General features: G+C 51.0%; 1 protein-coding gene across 1 annotated transcript in view; it reads right to left on the reverse strand.

Moving 5' to 3' along the window:
• Positions 1–20268, reverse strand: part of COL22A1 (collagen type XXII alpha 1 chain) — a 325869-nt gene that overhangs the window by 173608 nt on the left and 131993 nt on the right. Inside the window, exons 13-17 of the mRNA XM_055348666.2 lie at positions 18838–18891; positions 17420–17473; positions 16264–16317; positions 13879–13923; positions 294–347 (exon numbers count right to left, since the gene is read on the reverse strand). Of these exons, the coding sequence (XP_055204641.2) occupies positions 294–347; positions 13879–13923; positions 16264–16317; positions 17420–17473; positions 18838–18891 (261 nt within the window). The remainder of the gene's footprint in view (positions 1–293; positions 348–13878; positions 13924–16263; positions 16318–17419; positions 17474–18837; positions 18892–20268) is intronic.

The following is a 20268-nucleotide window of genomic DNA, read 5'->3' on the forward strand; positions in this document are numbered from 1 at the left end:
CTTACACACATCACCTTGAAAACGTGCGCGTGGTCAGAGGCCTTTACATTATGATAACGCACCACCTTACCTGATGTAAAATGGATTTCAAGTGGGATCCCTCCAGCTCTGGGGTTCGCAGAGTCGACCTACAGCCACACAGCCGGGGTCTGGTCCTAAGCCTCCTGCAGCCTCCAGCTGAGCAAGGAGGAGGCCCAGGTGCTGAGGCTCTGTGGAGCTTTATGTGGGGTCTGGTCATTCCCATCCTCTGACCGCTGATGAAACCTAGCCCAGCAGCGCCAGCACCCACCTACCTCCTGTCCTGTGTCCCCAGGCTTCCCGGGGAATCCATCCAGGCCTCGCTCTCCCTGGCAAAAGAAGGTAAATGGAGAAATAAAGAGGTTAGTGACCACAGGCAGCAGCCCAGCACACATCCCCACAGTGACCGTCATGGACAAGGAGGGTGGGGAAAAGGTGCCAAACGCACGTGCGCACACACACACACACACACACACACACCAGCCCTAGACAGGATGTGTCTTGGAGGACAAGGAACATAGGTCTAGGGTCAGAACAACTAGAGTCGTCTCTCTGCTTTTCACTTTTCAAATCTGTGGCCAAGAGATGGCCATGTGCCTTCCGTGAGCCACACAGTCTCTTCACCTCACGGTTCTTCATGGGGGTCAAACAAAGCCATGGGAGAGTGGGGTCTGTAATGCAGTTCATAAAATTGCAGGTGTATTTTATGCATCATTCATTTGTCCCGTAAACACGTGTGAACATGCACCACATCCCCAGCACTCAACATAGACGTCAGAGTGAACTGCTGGCTAGCGGTAAGCCACCATCTGCGCATTCATCTGTTTACATTCAGACGGAGCTGACTGACTGTCTTACTAGCTGTGGGATCTTGGGCAGTCACTTCACCTCTCTGAGAGTGTTTTGATTACCCTGGGGATGATAATAACCCCTTCCTCAAAAGACAGCTATGACTCTCACAAAAAAGAAAACAAAAGGCTGGCGCAGTGGCTCACACCTGTCATCCCAGCACTTTGGGGGGCTGAGGCGGGTGAATCATCTGAGGTCAAGAGTTATAGACCAGCCTGGCCAACATGGTGAAACCCCATCTCTACCAAAAATACAAAAATTAGCTGGGTGTGGTGGCGTGTGCCTGTAGTCCCAACTACTTGGGAGGCTGAGGCACGAGAATGGCTTCTACCCAGGAGACAGTGGCTGCAGCAAGTTGAGATAATGCCACTGCTCTCCAGCCCGGGCGACAGAGTGAGACTCTGTCTCCAAAAAAAAAAAAAAAAGAAAAAGAAAAAGATCCCTATGAGCAAGTCCACTGAAAACCTTCCTGCTGAGGATAGGTAGTGAGTCAGTGCCATCGTCTTCCCCTAGCTGTGCCCTGGTTTTCTTGAGCCAACTCCCAGCTGCTGGTGTGTTCAAGTCCTGGGCTAACTCAGGCCTGGTGTTCCCAGTGGGGGTCCTTCTTCCAGGTGGGCTGCAAGAACTCCGTGGGGCAGACACTCCAAATTGTGGGTTCAGGCTCATCTGAACAGTCTCCCACCTGCACCCCAGCAGCTGCGGCTTCCTTCATCAGGCTCCTCAGACACAGCCACTTTGTTCCGGCTTCTGCCTTCCCTGCCTCCTATTCCCTCCGCTGCCTCCCCTGCACCCTTCGGGCTCAGATTCAGTGTCCCCTCCTGACCTTTTCATCTAAATGAGAGGCTCTCTTCGGCTGCAGCATGGTCTCATTTTCTTCTCCCTCATCTCCCTTAATTCAATTTTCATCTATTATCCCTGTACAGGCACCTCCCCAGTCACACAAGGACAGGAGGTGCGTTCGCTCTTTTCGTTCTTGCGTTCCCGGAGCCTCAGTGTGGGCCCCACTGACATTTACTGAATGACTGGAAGATTATATATACAAATTATGTTGAACTCTCCTTCTATTTCTTTATAACCTCATTTCCCAAGTCGTGATTTCTTTGCTGCTTTTTCCGTTTGAGGTTGGTTCCTCTCTTTCAGGATGTTGTTTTTCTTCCAGGGGTTGCAGGTTCTTGGTTTTCAGCTCATGGCTGCTGTGCTCGCTGTGGGTGCCCGCCCACCGGTGGACACTGATTCTATTCACTGCCGCTCCCTCTGGGGATGGCAGGGCAGGGGGAACCTCCCGCGGGTGGGATGCAGAGGAAGGTTTTCTTCCTTGTGTGGCTGCTCCTATCCCTCCCCGGGCTTGCTGGCTACCTGCGGAGTGGGTCTCTCCTTTCATCTGGAAACAAATACTGAGGCTTCCTACTGCCCAGGATGGGCAGGGAATGGGGCAGGGGCTGCCTGACTCTGCGTCTCCAAGTGCAGGAAACCAGTGAACCACTGACGCCTGCCCCAGGGTCCCCCCATTCCCCATACCCACTGATGTGAACGTAGGGGTGTCCCAACCCTCTCTGGGCTCTGCAGTTCAGTTTGCAGGCCCCTGGCCTTGCATCTACATAAACTTAATCCTACATGTTTTCTGTCTTTCAGAAATTATTTTAAAATTCCAGAACATTGATGTACACTTGTATTTTCAATCACAATTATACACTAATCTTTTAAAAAGGCTTTCCCAGTGGCTCATGCCTGTAATCCCAGCACTTCGGGAGGCTGAGGCAGGCAAATCACCTGAGGTCAGGAGTTCAAGACCACCCTGGCCAACATGGTGAAACCCCATCTCTACTGAAAAATACAAAAAAATTAGCCAGGCATGGTGGTGGGCACCTGTAGTCCCTGCTACTCAGGAGGCAGAAGAATGGCGTGAACCTGGGAGGCGGAGGTTGCAGTGAGCCGAGATCGCGCCGCTGCACTCCAGCCTGTGCGACAGAGTGAGACTCTGTCTCAAAACAAAATAAAAGTAATAAAAATAAAAAGTCTTTGCATCACGTGACACTTTGGGCGAATGGTGAGTGGAGCTGCCTGGGTTTCGTCTCTGCCAAGTGATTCCACATCTATCACTATATCCTCTCCTCCAAACTTGGCAAGGTTGGCAGGCCCAAGCACCAACAAGAAATGAGGAAACTGAGGCCGGAGGAGGTGAAGCCACTTCACCCCAGCTGGGTGTGCTGGCACTGGCGCCAGAACGGGCCCTCCTGTCCTTTCATCCTTGGTCTCTTTCTACTGCCTTGGAGGAGGAGGGTCGGAGCAGAGTCCCTGGAGGGACTGCGGGGCCTGGGCTGGTGAGTGGACAAGGGTCTTTGAGCTCATGGACTCTCACCCTCTACCTCTAGATGAGGAAACTGGGAGCCCTAGGGTGCACCTTGTCCAAAGGCACATAGAAACTTAGCGGTGGTACCAGGACTCAAATCGAGGTCTCCTGATTTCCAGTCCTGAGTGCACTTCCCTGTGACAGGCCACCCTACTAAAGATCACCGTAAGGAACATGGCTGTGCTTTGGTCAAGGAATAGGCTGAGGTGGACATCCGGGCCTGAGTGACTCAGTGAGTTTGGAACGCAGGCGCACAATTCCATGTACAATGGAAACACAGCTATGGAGCCACAACATGGGAAGGCCATCCCTTGGCCCTAGGCCACTATTGTCTGTAAAAGGTATAATTGCCCTGTTGACACTGTGCAGGTGTGGTCATGCCCAGAGAAAGAGAGAGAGCCGAAGCTGTGTGTCTTGCAGACGGCGGGGGAGGCAGGACACAGCTCAGCTTCCTTGTACCCTAAGAGAGAAAGAGTGAAGCTGCTGACCCTGAAGGCAGGGAGCGCCGGCTGCGCAGCTGTGTGTCCTCTCAGCAGAGAGGAGCTACCAGGCTAAGCAGCCGAGACCGAGCAGACAGTGTGAGAGTAAGCTGCTGATGGGAGAACAGTGTAAGAGAGCTAGTGTGAGTGAGCTGCTGATGAGACAGCTGCTGAGTAGAACCACATTTCACCTGCCCTGTGGCCCCGAGTGTTCTTTCAGCCATCTGCTCATCCACCCACTCCCCTCAGACCTCAGCAAGGGCTGGACCCTAAACCCGAGTGTGACATTTGGCATAGACGTGGACCGGACAATCACCCTGGAACCTGACTCTCCCAGAGACCTCAGAGCAAGGCCAAGTGTGCCTGTTGCCCAAGTCCCTGTTTCTTACTTCCCTGCACTTGCACACCAAGATGAGTGGAGTCTGGAGCCAAGAGTTCCTCTGACTGCAGCTTAGGACAGCTGCAGGTGCACAGAGAGGGCCTGGCTGGACCTGGGGGCAGCAGTCTGCACTGCTGGCCGGCATGTGACAGAGAAGCAAGGTGGATGTGGCTGCAGGCCTGATGGATGGGTGGTCATTAGCAGGGGCGAGAGGAAGGAGAGAGGATACACGAAGGAAGGAAATAAGTGAGAAAGAGAAGAGTGGGGGCAGGGGAGAGACAGATGGAGACAGAGAGAGACAGAGACAGATACAGAGACACAGAGAGAGAGACTCAGTAACAGAAAAACAAAGACAAAGAGATGTGAGAGACGGAGAGAGAGACAGAAAAAGACAGAAGACAGACAGACAGGAGAGAGGTAAAGAGGCACAGAGAAGCAGAGGGACAGTTAAGACAGGCGCAGACAGAGACAGACGCAGAGAGACCGAGAAAGACAGGACAGAAGAGAGAGTTTGAGAGACACACACAGTCAGGGACAGAGAGAGAGACAGAAGATGTGTCATTCAGAGTGTGGTCTCAAGCTGAAATGCCCACCACAGCATCTGGGACAGGCAGTGGAACCATGCCATAGTGTGGCCCCATCCTGAGGCCACACTAGGGCACCCATGCCCCCCTACAGGCCCTCCACTCAGACTCGCTGCTGTTACATGGGTTTGCCAGCTTTGCTAGCACTGCACTGGCTACACAAATGCAGCTGAGTGCAGGCTTCGGCTCCTGCAGACTGAGAGTGAGACCCCGGGCTCCCGAGTAGAGGGGGCATGGGTGGTGGTTAACCGCACGACTCAGATCCAAACCCTGGCTCTCCCACGCTCCAGCTGTGTGACCTTGGACCAGTTCCTTAGCAGCTCTGTCACTCGGTTTCTACAAATAAGGAGCATAATATTAATACTTACCCAGTAAAGCTGCTGTGAGGACCACGTGAGCTAATCTACGTGAGATGCTGACAATACTGCCTGGCACGTGGAAGGTGTGCATTAACAGTCAGTTAGGCCAAACGAAGGATGACTGTGTGGAATGGGCTTGGGGTAGGGGAAAGAAAGACAAAGAAATCACTTGGAAGGGACCAGCAACAGGGGAACAGCAGAGGAGGGAAGGGACAGGTGCTGGGGACATAAGGGCCCGGAGAGCACTGAGTAAGGAGTAGCCAGACCTGGATTCTAATCCTGACTCTGTTGACGGCCGGCTGCCACCTGGAGAGAGGCTGCTCCTCTCTGGGGCTCCAGTTCCCCACCAGGATAACAAAACACACAAAAAAGGAAAAAGCCAGCTGTATTAGGAGAACTCTACTCTGATTCTCATATCCGGAATCAATAGGGAAGTGTAAGCTTATGCAAACGAAAGAGGACTGGACCTCTGCTCTGAGAACCAAGTGCTGAAACAGGCACTACCTCACTTGACATTTCGAGCAATCGTATGGGATATTGTTCCCATTTTCACGGCAGAAAACCCAGTCTCCAGACAGTGCACCGCCCTGTCTCCATCCTGGCTGCAAAGCCCACAGAGCCCCTTCCAGGCCAAGGCCACTTGCTGCGGTTCTGAGTTGCTGACAGCAGAGGGCGCTCCCACTCCACTGAAAGCAGAAAACCGCCGGCTGCCCGTGCCTGACCGCTCGCTCTGAAACCTCGCTGCTGATCAGCACATTCAGTGTGGGAGGGAGACACGTGGTGTCTTTCTTCTCCTTCTCCCTCACATACAATAAACCATTCATATAACATGGGTGCTAGAACTGAATTAACGTATTGAGTGTTTTCCCCAGAAATCGGCTGCAGCCCCTTCGTGCCTTTGATGAGCAGGATGGCCCAGGTGTCCCTGTGGTACTTCATGCAGAGAGGGCCTCAGCACACCCTGCATAAATCCTCCCCACAGCCTCCTGGCCCTCCGCCTCCGCCCTCGATCCGATCCATTGCCTCTCCCATTGCCAAAGTGGTCTCCCCAAAATCCATTTCTGGACATCCTTCCTTTCCCAGCCCCCCATGGTTCCCATAGCCTGCAGGATGCAGCCACCTCCTCAGCCTGGCAGCAGGGGACCCTCCCCATCTGTCTTGCTCACTCTCGGCCACAGCAGCAGTTGCACGGCACTGTTCACTGTCACTGAAGCACACTCTTGCCTGAGCCTGCCCCTGGCTTGGCCACAGGATCGCCTCTTTCTAGAAAGCCCACCTTCCATTCTCCTCTCCGCCAACCAACATCCGGAGGCAGCAGAAGGCAGTGGAAGGGCGTGCACTGTGGCAGAGACATGCAGGTGCTCTTCTTTCCTGTGCTTTGACAAGACCTCAAACCCCTAGCAATCACAATGGACTCGTTTATTAAATAGGAATATGTAAAGTACCCTTCATTTGTTGTTTTTTGGTTCGAATTTCTGAGATAACAGGTGAAATTCTGGGTACTTAACACCACCACCCACGGTAAAGAATGCCATTATGGCCAGGTATGGTGGCTCATGCCTGTAATCCCAGCACTTTGGGAGGTCGAGGCAGGCAGATCAAGAGGTCAGGAGTTTGAGACCAGCCTGGCCAACATAGTGAAACCCTGTCTCTACTAAAATTACAAAAAATTAGCTGGGTGTGCCGGTGGGTGCCTATAATCCCAACTATTTGGGAGGGTGAGGCAGCAGAATTGCTTGAACCCGGGAGGCAGAGGTTTCAGTGAGCCGAGATAGTGCCATTGCACTCCAGCCTGGGCAATAGAGTGAGACACCATCTCAAGAAAAAAAAAAGAGGATGCCATTACAACCCAACTCAAATGCTACCTCCCCCATGAAGACTCTCCCATCTCCTGTCTCTCTAGCCCCCTCCAGAAGTGGCTTCTCTTTCTTCTGGAATTCAGTTTCCATCTCATCCCTTCCTCTCTCCTGACACGTAGGCTCTCCTTGTCCTATACTTTGCAAATCTTACCCTCCCCTCTAAGCTGTGAGTTTAAGAGTCAAGGCCTGGATGTGATTTGTCTTCTACCCCCTGCAGGGCCTGGCGTGCAGTGATGCTCATGACATGAATGGATGCAGGCACTGTACTGACCGACGTGAACTCAACAGTTCAACAGTGAGCTCCCTGCTGTACTCGGACCACATAACGTGGCCTCAGGAGAGGAAGATAAATCAAACACAGAAGTCTTCAGGCAGCTCCCACCCACCCAATTATGTTACTGTGCTCACCCAACAAAGGAATCCATGCCCTCACCCTGTGGTCTCCTTGGGAAGGGGGAAGATGGCATCTTAGGAGCTGAGAGCCACCCTGGCTGCCCCCACCCAGACACCTCCAAGCTAATGATGCCCATTCCCAGGGACTTCCACCCAAAGTGCTGCCTTGTCCTCCCGGTGGGGACTCCACCACCACCCTGTTCTAGGAGCAGCACATCCTAAGCTGCCTCGGAATGAGCCCTGGAGCTACCCAGGGACTTGGTACCTGAGATCTCGAGCTGCCAAGTGGCTGCTCCATAAAGGCAACCGAGTGAAGATGAATGCGGGCATCTGTAGGCACCCAGCACACAGCGGGTACCCAGTAAATACTTATCACAGTCACTCCTAGTGCATGACACTGCCAACCCCTCAAAAGCAACACATATTGGGGGTGAGACTTATTGATGACTTTTTATAAGGCTGACTTGGGAGCCAAAATGGAAAAGACAGAGGTGCCCATGTCTGCAGGGTGGATTGTGGCTTCAGTCCCTTCAAAACACCAACTCTCTTTTGTTAATTGCTTAGGGAGCTTCTACCAAGTGCCAAGCCCTGCACTTGCTCTCATAACTCATTGGATCCTTAGAGCCACTAACTGGGAGAGGCATCACCATCCACCCCTAAATGTTAAATATGGACATGGAGGCCAGAGGGGTCCAGAACTTGTCTAAGGTACCTGCACTGGTGGAGGCCAGCCAGGGTGACAGCCTAGTTCCTCCGATTCCAAGGCTGGTGCTCTTCCCATTTTGAGGCCCCTCCTTGCTCTGAGCCAGGGCAGGACACCTGGGGAACCTCAGGACTGGAATGTTTACAGCCACCCAACGTTGTCTGGGGGACATGGTTTTCTAGGTGGAAACAGGGCCCTCAACGCCCAGTGCTTGGCCCTTTTCGTGTGTAGACTCCTCTCTGTGCCTGGCTGGATTCACCTTACGATTTGCCCAGCAGCCCCTGGACAGCCCACTCGGGCTCCGCCACCTGGACCTCCTCATGCCTCCAGAGCCTTCAGTCACCTCACTGTGCCTGCAGAGACATGATCTGGAAAACCCCCAGATGAAGGGCTGTCTCCCCGCTTTACAGGGAACGCCCTGCCCTGGGGCTGTTAGAGGTGGCCTCAGTGCCCGACGATGGTGGCTGTCTCTGCTAAGGCAGGGCTGGGGCACTGTCCCACCCCATGTCGGGCAAGGCCAGGCAGCTGGAAGGGCTTTTTCCAAGAGAAGATGGAAACCTTCTTGCTGATGTAAGAAATCAGAGAGGTTCCTGAGAAAATAAACTGTAAACACCCACCAATACGAGAGCTGAAAAGGGGCGTTCGGCATCACGCAACCCAGGCTCTTCCTTGGACAGGTCGGTAAACAGAGGCACAGAGAGGAGCCAGCTCTTTTGTGAGTCACCAGCACATCAGCAAGGGAGTTGGAGGCAGTGCAAAGCTGACCTTCAGAGGTGCGGGCTCATCCTCACCCCTTCTCCGTGTCTGTTTTCTCTTTCTCTCTGTCCTCAAACCCCATATATAAAGCACATGCTGGCCAGAACCTTTCTAAGCCTTTTGTAAATATTAACTCATGGAATCCTCATCATATCCTTATGAAGTAGATAAAATTACTCTCTGCAGTGAAGAAACCTGGGACTCGCAGGTTAAATAATTCTGCACAGGCCACACTGCTCACAGAGCCCCGAGCTGGGATTCAAGGGCAGGCCCCAGGATCACAGTGCAGGGCTGCTGTAGCCACGGCCGTATCACCTGGTGCAGGCTGCAGGGACTCAGAGGCTGATGAGGGCGTGGCTGAGGTTACTCCCTGCACCTCACCAGGGGATGATCTTCCCTTCCTGAGCTTACCCCAAAGGAAGCTCCTACAGCAGGGAGAGCTATGGAGACAATCTAGGGGAAATACGCCAGCATCCTGCATTTCTGACCTTCGGGCCTGGTAACCCACAGATGGGAAGGCCCAAACCAGAAATGAGGAGTTTCTGGATCCTGCTGGCTTTCTAACAGGCCACACGGCATCAGGAAACACATAGCCTCTGCGCTCAGTTTCCCCCGCTTCACAATCAGGAGTTCTCCCCTGGCTTCTCTACAGCCCTTTCCAAGTCTGATAATTTAGGATTTTGATAGAACCGCAGTGTTCCTTGACTGAACAAAAGTCTTAAAGCAAGACTCCAAAAGCTTGCTGGAAAAAGGTCCAACGCTACATGGAAAAAAGCCTGTTGCTTCCAAACGGTGTTTTGGCAAGAATAAAACACTGAGTGTGTACAGACTGGATTTCTCTTGAAGCCAAGTGGGAAAAAGAAATACATGTTTGTGAATGTGTTAGTTATGGACCGGACACTGTTCCTGTTATCCACCTTCCAACAGCTTCAGAGAAGACATTAATATTTCCATCCTGCAAGTGAGAAAACGGAGGCTCCAGTAGCTGCGGCAGCTGTCCCAGTGGCAGACCTGGCCCCCCGGGGCCTGCGGAGAGCTCTTTGCTTCTCTGGGAAAGCCGACTGCGCTGCGCCTCAGGAGCTCACCCGAAGCCCCCGCAGCCTCCAGGAAGCGTGGAGATCATTGTTCCGATGGAGACAGTTCCTGCTGTGGACCCTCAGTGAGCGTTTTCTCCCTGTGATGTTTCCTGGCTAACGTGAGGTGGTCCAGGCAGCTTCCTGTTGGCCGTCTCATCCACTCCCAGGGTTTCGTCTAACCCTGAGCGTGGAGTACCTCCTTTAAACCCATCCGCACATCGCCAAAAAGTCCCAGTCCACACCTGTGAGGGAAGGCGTCTGCGCGCTGAGTTCGATCTTGGTTCCTGCATCGTCTCTCACCTGGGCCCGGTGCTCACCCATGTGTCAACAGAGGACTGGCCACGGACCATGCTGCAGGTACCAGCTCAGGCAGGGAAGACCCAGAGGTGAGTAAGGTGCGTTATGTTAAAAATCCAAGAGTCTACATATGTGTGTGGGGGTGGGTGGCTGAAAGGCAAACAAATGCCTTGTGGGTGACCAAGGTCATCAGGGTGAAGAGGACAGGGGTTCTAGCAGCACAGAAGGAGAGGCTCTGGGACAGGTCCAGGGAAACCCAGCAAGACTTCTGAGGGAGAGATGCTTGAGCAAAACGTTTTTAAAGAAAAGATTTTTATACCAATCTTCGTGGCTGGATGGCTGGGTGGGCGAGCACGTGACTGAGGCAATGAATAGAATACAGGAACGGATGCGTCCATTCACCTTTTCACACATTTCTAATCACACTGTAGGTTTCTTAGGTCAGAGATTATGCTTGTAGTTTTGGATTCTTTCTGGCACATTAAACAAAATAAATACTTAAAACATACTTTTATTAGCCAGGCATGGTGGCGCATGCCTGTAGTCCCAGCTACTCAGGAGAGGCTGAGGCAGGAGAATTGCTTGGACCCGGGAGGTGGAGGTTGCAGTGAGCCGAGATCGCACCACTGACTCCAGCCTGGGCAACAGAGTGAGACTCCGTCTTAGAAAAAATAAAACAAAAAACAACAACAAAAAACCCATAGTTTTGGATTTCTTCAGAATGTCTTCAATGTTTCTCCATGAGGCAGAGGGTGCTGAGTGCTGAGAGGCGCCTCTGCAAAGCCCCAGCACCGTGTGTGGCCTAGCTGCAGACACTGAGGCTGGGGACAGGCCCCCCAGTTAAAAAATATATATTCTTTAAAAAACAAAGCAAAACAAACAAACAAACAAAAAACATTCTTTTTGCACTTCAGATTAGTGCTGTGACTTACACCTACTTTCCTGGACTGCTGGCTCATGGAACAGTGAACCCAGATGAGGCAAACAAGCCCCAGGAGCGGAACCACCACAGGCCCCTGAGTGGCCTTCCCCTGACAGGCTCAACCCAGCCCAGGATTCAGACAAGTGGAGAAGCCACCGCCTTCCCAGGCTGATCCCAGCTTCTGGCTGCCCCCTGAGGGACCACATTGGTACTGGATCTGGTTCTGATGACCAAGGCGCTAGGGGTCTTTGGCCTCCATATCCCCTTCAAATATGGCTGTCTCTTGTCTTCACACAACCTGGCTCTGTGCTCCTGTCCTTTGGAGGGGGGGGTCCCACACCTTGGATTCATCCATTGTCCTTACAGGGGATCTGGCCGTAGGACATGTGATTTGAAGGAGTCATCTCTTATTCATTTATTGATTTAGCAAACGTGTATCAAAGGCCACCTCTGCCCCAGCTCGACAGTAAAGCACGGCACACCTGCAGCCGTGTGTTGAGCTGACTATGTAAATATCCGCCATGTGTTGGCAGGTGTTGCCCACTAAACTCTTGGGACCTTGATGGAGGGCCTGCACCAGGCACTCTGTGGGTGCTGAGGGAAGACGGGATGCCTGGAAGCCTGTTTCAGACTCCAGGCCAGGGACAGGCTCCACCTCTGACTGCACCCTCAGGTGACAGCCAGCGTGTGACCCCCACATGCCTGGGCCTTCTGTCTGAATCACTGCTGAGCCACAAGCTTTGGATGTGAGTCTCAAGCTTCCTCTGGCTTCTACAGCCCAGCCCTGCTGCGGGGCAGTTCCTCAAACCCCACTTTCCGCTACACAGGGATTGAAATAAGACCCCTGCTCCCTCCAGCACCAGAGCTGCACAGCAACCCACGCTCCTGTGTGCCCAGAGCCTCAGTTACTCCAAATGCCACTTTTATGTCCTCACCATGTGAGGGAAGGAGCAGAGGGCCCACAGAGAGAGCTGACCAGCAAACAAATCTACAGAAACATGTGGAAGCTCTCGGAAGAGGTAACGGTAAGGGTTTTGCTTATTAAAGTTAAAATGATTAAAATTTAATATACAAACAAACAAAAATCATGTTTGGGAGCCTGCTTTGGGGAACGAGGCCAGTCCCTGACTCCCTGAATGAAAAGGGACCTTTCAGAAAGCAACGTGAGCGAGCCACAGACAGGTTTCATTCGCTTTGACCAGTAATTTCACTTCTGGGAAAGCAGCCTAAGGAAATAATCATAAATTTGAAAATAAATAAATAAAGCTATAAGTTTTAAAATGCTCACCAAAAGCATTCTTTTTTTTTTTTTTTTTTTTTTTTCTGAGATGGAGTCTTGCTCTGTCGCCCAGGCTGGAGTGCAGACGCACAATATGGGCTCACTGCAACCTCCGCCTCCCAGGTTCAAGTGATTCTCCTGCCTCAGCCTCCCGAGTAGCTGGGACTACAGGTGCCCGCCACCAAGCCTGGCTAATTTTTGTTATTTTTAGTAGAGACAGGGTTTCACTGTGTTAAGCCAGGATGGTCTCAATCTCCTGACCTCATGATCCGCCTGCCTCGGCCTCCCAAAGTGCTGGGATTACAGGCGTGAGCCACTGCGCCCAGCAGCATTCTTTTTAAAAGTGAAAAACTGGAAATAATTGTAAATGATCAATGCCAGGGGAATGAGTACCTGAATTATGGTTTATTCACTCAGTGGAACGCTGTGCGGTCATTTAAAACAAGCTCTAAAAACTCTAGAGCAGCACGGAGAAAACACTGCATGTCGGAACAGCAAACAGGACGCAGCATGGAATACAGGATGATGTGGCTGTGGAGGGACACTCCCCATGTGTAAGAATTCCCAAGGGAAATTTGCCTACGTGCCCACTATAGTTGTATCAGGATGGCAGGATTACAGGCTATGTTTCACTATTTTTCAAATATCTTAAAATAAATGCAAATTAAGGTTGAAAAACAAGTTCCTATGGAACTAGAGAGTCACATCCTGCAGGAAGACAGCATGCAGCAGAAACCAACAAAGCATCTCAGACATGGGTTAGGCGAGAGGGCCTAGCCCCAGCTCTTGGGACACATTGCTCCAGATCGTAAGGAACTCAATGAACGGGCCTGGGAGGAGTACACTGAAAATTCAGCAGCAGCTGCCGTTTGGGAAGGTGGAGCTTGGTGGGAGTTGCAGTGCTTGGGCAGCCACCCCCACCACTCCCCAGGGAAACCTTGAACCGGCAACAATGTCAGCACATGTGGCGGAATCCAATCGGAGGACTCTTCCACTGTTACCTGGCAGCAGTCATGAAGGAGCCTCCACCTAGGCCTCCTCAGACATGTCGGTTGCATGGCAATCTACATTTAAGAGCCCGAGTGTGGGCCAATTCACAACGTTTGGTGACTGTGGCTCAAATGCAGGTCACCAATGCCACTCTTGTCACCACTCATTCTCCCATTTGTTTGAGAGCCAGGGTAACTGAGGACCAGAGAAGTTATGTAACTTGCCAAGTAAGATACGAGTCCTCTGAGGCAGCAGCTGGGACTTTGGAGTCCAATGCTTAAACCTGTCTGGTCTGGAAACCCTAAACTCCGCCTTGGTGCAGAGGATGACAATACCTGCAGGTACTGAGACCACAGCCTTCCCAGCACAACTTATATTTAGGGTGGGAAATTAACACTGTCTGCACCAGCCCTCGCCTGCCACATGCACACACACACATGCAAATATACATGTACACACATGTGCACACATGCACACACAAATGTGTACACACACACACGAGTATACACAGAGCAGATGGTTCCACGCACCCTCTCCCTTTTCTATGGAAAGCCGTATTGATGAATGAGTGCAGACTATAAATACCTTTTCTCCTCGAGTTCCCTTTTCACCTCGTTCTCCTTGGAGACCCTGGGGGAAAAGAAAGAGCAGTGACCCGACATCTTAATCTGGCTTCTCTGTGCTCACCATGGGGGTGTCCATGGAGAAACTGCCTGGCAGCTTCCAGCCCAGGGTGGCAGGGATGGTGATAGTGAGGACCCTGTCTCCCTGTGTAGTCTAAGGCCACAAAGCAGCTGCTGTGTGGTCTGGGCCTGGGCAGCAGAGGCAGGCCACTTCCAGAGTGAGACGTGAGTTCCTGGGCTTGTCCCTTAGCTTAGGCGATCCAGGTCCTCACGGCCATAGATTGGGACATAGCCCGGCTCCTGAACTCAAGTGGCCAAGGACAGAAATGTGGCTTCAAAGTCAGTTCCCCTCACGACACTACATCTGTGATACCCCATGACCATGGTGCCCAGCAAGGGGTCCCAACGTTGAATCAGAGAATGGCTCCTTTAAGGCAATCGCCCCTCCTCCCTCGGGGATAGGGTCACTGTCTGTCCCCATTGCTCATCCTGCCTTCATCTAGAGCAGCACCCAGACCTTGTGCTGTGGACTCCCTGCCCTCTGTGTATAGACTAGGTGGGAATGTCAGCCAGGATATGGGTTTCTCTGAGTGCAGGATCCAAAACATGATCCCCCTGCTTCCCCCCACCCCATCATCCAGGGTCACTGGATCCTCTTACCACGCGTCACTTTGTTGATAATACTCAGCCCTGAACGCTGCATTTTCTGCCTCCCCCAGGTAGAATGTAAGCCCCACTAGGGCAGTTCCTTCAATATGGTATCCCCAGAGTCTACAACAGAGCCTGTCACTTGGTAGGCACTAATACACATTTGTCGAATGACTAACTGACCCAGTGAGGGACTGTGTCGATCCCTCGTTTGGCACAGGAATCTTCTAGGGGTTGTGTCTGAAGGCTACAGCCCTACTCTGAGAAGCAGAAGGCCTGGCAGTGCATGTGCCTGCTCTTCGCAGGTGCACAGATTACACGGTGAGGCACTGGGGCCACCCACATGAGCTGACAAAAGCACAGCTCCTCCCCAGGCAGCAACCAGCAGGCCAGGCAATGGCGCAGGGTAGGGACCTGCAGGATGAACAGGAACGTGTCCTGTGTATCTATGTGAGCTCCCTGTGGGCTCCACTCCCTTTTCTCTCCTTTCTTGGAGAAGAGACCCTGGGGCATTCTATGGAAAAGATGGTAGAGATAGCGGGTGCCACCCAGGCCTCCTTGTTGATTTCTGGAATGATACACACATCTTTGACCTAGAGAGAGTACAGGGCCAAGGCCACAAGATGCCGTCCTAAAGAGCAGAGCATCTGCAGGGCCATCCAGACCTAAAGGGTGAGTGGGCATCCTTCCTGTTTTAATTTCATCTAAATATTTTGGTCACACACAGAGATCAGAGGTCTTCAATGTCTCCCTGGCAACTCAAGCTGCTTTGCTTGAAAATGACATTTTACACTGCTTCTTTCATTTATCTATGTTTTAAGCCCTGCATGCATTAGATATTTGTCCTAATGCTCTCCCTCCCCTTGCCAACCACCCCCCAACAGGCCCTGGTGTGTGATATTCCTCTCCCTGTGTCCATGTGTTCTCATTGTTCAACTCCCACTTATGAGTGAGAACATACAGTGTTTGGTTTTCTGTTCCTGTGTTACTTTGCTGAGGATGATGGTTTCCAGCTTCATCCATATCCCTACAAAGGACATGGACTTATCCTTTTTTATGGCTGCATAGTATTCCATGGTGCATATGTGCTGCATTTTCTTTATCCAATCTATCATTGATGCACATTTGGGTTGGTTCCAAGTCTTAGCTATTGTAAATAGTCTTGCAATAAACATACGTGTGCATGTGTCTTTATAGAGAATCGAGAATAGTGTTAAATGTTCAAGAAGCTACTTTGTTCCTTGTACACCATATCTGTTTGTTCATCTCTTTATTCACTGGACATACTGAACACCATACTGAACAGTCTGGCACTGTTCCAGGGGCTAAGAATTCAGTAGACTCCACCCTTCTTACAAGAGTACAGTACAGGACAGGCTAGGGAAAATGAATTCTTTAGATCAAGTGTCAAAAATCCTGTGGTGCTGGTTAAAAATGCAGATTCCTGGGATCTACCCTGCTTCTTGATGTGAGAAAGGGGTCCCAGGAATATGCATTTAAACTTGTTCTCTGGGTGATTCTTATGGACTGTAACATCTAATAATTTCTGGTCTAAGAAAGGAGATACCAACACTTCATTGGCATCAGTAAGGCAAAACAGCATTATTGTCTAGATGCAGGTAGAGGAACTTGCTAGAACCTGGTTTTTGATTCCTGGAGAAGGGGTAGAACCCCTGCCCAGACAAGTGCCTTCACTTACAGGAGCTCCGACATGTCCAGGAGGTCCGGGGAGTCCAGGTGGTCCTTGGGGCCCCTGCAGAAGAGCATTTACAGAGAAAAGTTTCAGGGATGGAAAAGAAAGGCAAGTGCAGCCGTACAGCTCAGCCAGTCCCATGTTTGGTGACAAGAGCTGCTAGCTCACCTCCCACCAAGTGCTGCCCATGCTGCTGGCACAGGTCTCGCCAGCAGACACTCCCTCAATCTCTGCTTCCCTTCCCTATTTAGAAGTCATGCCATCTGCTGCCTGGTGGAGCCCTGATTCACACCCAGAGTCTCTTGACTTCAAGAAACAGCTAAAGGTGTGTGCCTATGAACCACCAGGAGGCCAGATGCTACTATTCCATTTCACTCTCCCTGTGCCCCTCGGCGTCCCCATGACCTGGGTCTGGATATGTTCACAGCTTCTGAAACATTACAACTGATTCCTGTGGCTCATCATTCACACTTTGCCATGGGCTCAGTACAGCCTGGACAAGTCCTGACAAAGAGCTCAGAAGTCTGCAGACCTGGAGGTGCCTCAGCTAACCAGACCATGAAGTGCTATTGCCTCTGAACAACTAGTTTGGAAATATCTATTAAAGTCTGCTAAAATAACAACATGTATTCATTCAGCCAAGGGTATCCCAATTTTTAATCTATCCTACTGCAATAAAAATATAGTAGATAAGGAGAAACACACAAATGCACACATGCACGCATATTCAGTGCCTCATTAATTTTAGTGGAAAACAAATGACATTAGTATAGTCCTTAGGACCATAAATAGGGGAATGTTATATATTACAATACATCCATATGAATGTTATATATTACAATATATCCATGTATGATTGGATACATCCAATACATCTAATTCTATGCATTGATTAAGAGAATGTGTGGGGCCCATCTGTATTTACATAGAAAGATGTCTCTCATCTCTTGTTAAATAACAAAGATAAATGACCAAGTATGATATAAATACATTTTTGTAAAAATTGTGTGTGGATATACACACACAAATGTGCAAGCAGTTATATGAGAAGAGGAGGCAGGGAACCTATCTGAGCATCTCTTCTGCACCTAAAGCAACTGGCTTTGCACTGGGCCTTGTGCCCTGGGAGCATCAGAAGGGCCCAGCTCACAGCAACACTCACCCGCATGCCGACCTCACCCGGCAGCCCCGGCTCTCCCAGCTCTCCTGGCTCCCCCTGAACAAACAAAACAGCCCAAAGTCATAGGCAGTGGGACACAGGCCCAGGTACACCAGAGAATTCCACAGTCTCCCAGGGCCTCTGCTTCCTGCAGCTCAGAACACATCACAGAAACAAGGTAGCCACCAGTGAGCAGGGCCCGGGCTCCCCTCAGATGCTATTTCTATAAGCAAAGAAGCAGACCTTTGCTGCACACAGTATTTTTTTTTCTTTAGAAACAGGGTCTGATTCTGTCTCCCAGACTGGAGTGCAGTGGCACGATCATAGCTCACTCATTATAACCTCAAAATACTTGGCTCAAGTGATCCTTCTGCCTCAGCTTCCCAAGTAGCCTGGACTACAGGCACGCACCACTGCAGCAGGTTGTTTTATTTTTTGTAGAGACAGAGTCTCACTTTGTTGCCTATGCTGGCCTTGAACTCCTAACCTCAAGTGATTCTCCTGCCTCGGCCTCCCAAACAGCTGGGATTATAGGTGTGAGCCACCATGCCTGGCAACACAGTATTAGCTCCACTCCTACTCACTTCTCTGGCTGGAAGTCAACAAAATTAACTTTGGAGAGAGCAGGGGGAAAGTGTAAAAACTGGCGCCACCCTGACGGTTGTCTTCATGGAAAGGATGTTGGCCACCTAGAGTGGAGTGAGAAGAGAGTCTAGGGTCCAAGTAACTCCCCTTTCTCCCTTGTCTCCAGGATCTTAGACCACCTGTCCCAAAGTGCTGCCAGCTGTGGACCTCAGCGTTGCTCACAAGCCAGGTTCCCTCTCTGAGACCTGATTATGTGTGGCTGAACATGGCGAAGGGATCGGAGAGGTGAAGAACGCAGAACTAATGTCTACTTGGATGCTTGGTGGGGAGGAGACTGACCCACCGGAGCTGAGATCACTTTGAGCTTGGGTTGCTGGAGGATGTTGCAGCTCAGAGGCAGGTGAGATGAAGAGGTGGGGTTTGGGGTAATGATCGGAGGAAAGCTGGCTTGCTACATAGGGTGTGGGGTGTTGCTTGGGTCTCAATCTGACTCCTCCAGCTACAAACTGGGGTCTTAAGCAAATCCATTGCCTCGCTGGGGCTAGTTCCAAATCTAGGCACGGGGGATAACAAGGTTGCCTTGCAGAACTACTTGTTAACTAAATGAAAAATCATTTCCAAGGACAGGCAGGCGATACCCGGGGGGCAAAGCTGCTGCTGGTCTTGTCACAGCTATTAGGCTGAGCTCCTGGTATCTGTGAGAATCCTAATATAAATAAGTCCCCACTCAAGTCTGGCCCTGGCAATGCCACCCCACTTAAGGACACGGGGTTCTGACCAGGAGATCACCAGCCTAGTACTGCCTTGTGAGCCAGGGCAGACGGGACAGAACTTACTCTCATGCCTTTGCTGCCGTCTCTCCCAGGGGGGCCGGGCAGGCCCAGGGAACCCTAAAGGCAAAAAAAGAGAATAGCAATTAGTAAAGAATAACTAAGACAGGCTCTCAGAATGCTAGTGCAGTGGAGAACGTGCCAGGAAGGGAAGGAAATTGTGACCAAGACTGCTGCTCAAAAATTGATCCACAAGCCTGCAGCATAGGCATCACTTGGGAGAGTATAAAATGCAGATTCCCAGGTTTCACATCAGATCTACGTCAGGGTCCATGTCATAGCCACATACCCAGAAGATCTGCATGCACCTGATGTGGGAGGAAGCAGCTCTGGTCCATAGTCCTTCACTAGCTGGAGGTGCGGCCCTTCCTCGCCCTGGGCTTGGTGTCATATGTGTAAAGTAGAGGATTGGGCTGCAGCGGGGCTCTCAACCTTGGCATCATAGACATCTGACTGGATAAGCTTTTGCTATGGGGCTGAGCTGTGCACTGTAGGATGCTCCGCTGCATCCCTAGATGCCAGCAGCACCCTCCAGGGGTGACAACCAAAAATGTCTTCAGATATTGCCAAAAGCCTCCTGCTTGGGAACCACTGGGCTAGAAAAGGTATTCAACTTGTTTTAATTTTAGCTGGGACAAACTTCTTTCTAAGGAATCTCATGCAGACACACATGACATGAATAAACACGGTGCAGCTGTGGGAAGTCGGGGGCTAGACCAGCTCCTCACCCCACTTTCTATTCCACACAAATCCCGGAGAAGGCTGGGGCAGGGAATTTAGAAACAGGTAACTCCAGCACCTCTAAGCTCCCGCCCAGCTCCAACACCACTTGGTGCCAATCAAAGGATCCTGCCTGAGACCTCCCCGCCCCACTCCCAGCTCTCCGTCAGTGTCTGTGTGGCACTGAGCAAGGCTGCGCCTCTCTCTGGGCTGTTTCCCTCTATACAGTGCGGGTGCTGGGTATTCAATGAACAAATGAACAGATGAATCTCTATGTAAAGTTTATAAAACACTATGTGCCAAAGTATATTTCTACATACATCATCTGATTTACTCATCATAATCCTATGAGATATGTATTATTTTCTCAAAGCATATCAGATATATTTCTAGATTTTATCTACAAACATGCATGCATACACATGCTTTTAAAATTTCTATGAAGTGCCTTCCATGGCCTCAACATTCTGTCTAACATAAGTCAGTTGGATATTGAAGAGAAAGACTGACAGACAAATGTCTCTGGCCATGGCATGAGACAGACATGAGTCCATCTCAGCTCTAGACCTTCCTGGCTGTGAGACCTTTTCTTTGAGACATGGTCTTGTTCTTTCACTCGAACTGGAGTACAGTGACATGAACATGGCTCATGCAGCCTTGACCTCCTCGGCTCAAGCAATCCTCCCACCTCAGCCTCCTGTGTAGCTCGGACTACAT

This window comes from Gorilla gorilla, chromosome 7, assembly GCF_029281585.2.
Source record: "Gorilla gorilla gorilla isolate KB3781 chromosome 7, NHGRI_mGorGor1-v2.1_pri, whole genome shotgun sequence".
In the NCBI taxonomy this organism is placed as follows: domain Eukaryota; kingdom Metazoa; phylum Chordata; class Mammalia; order Primates; family Hominidae; genus Gorilla; species Gorilla gorilla.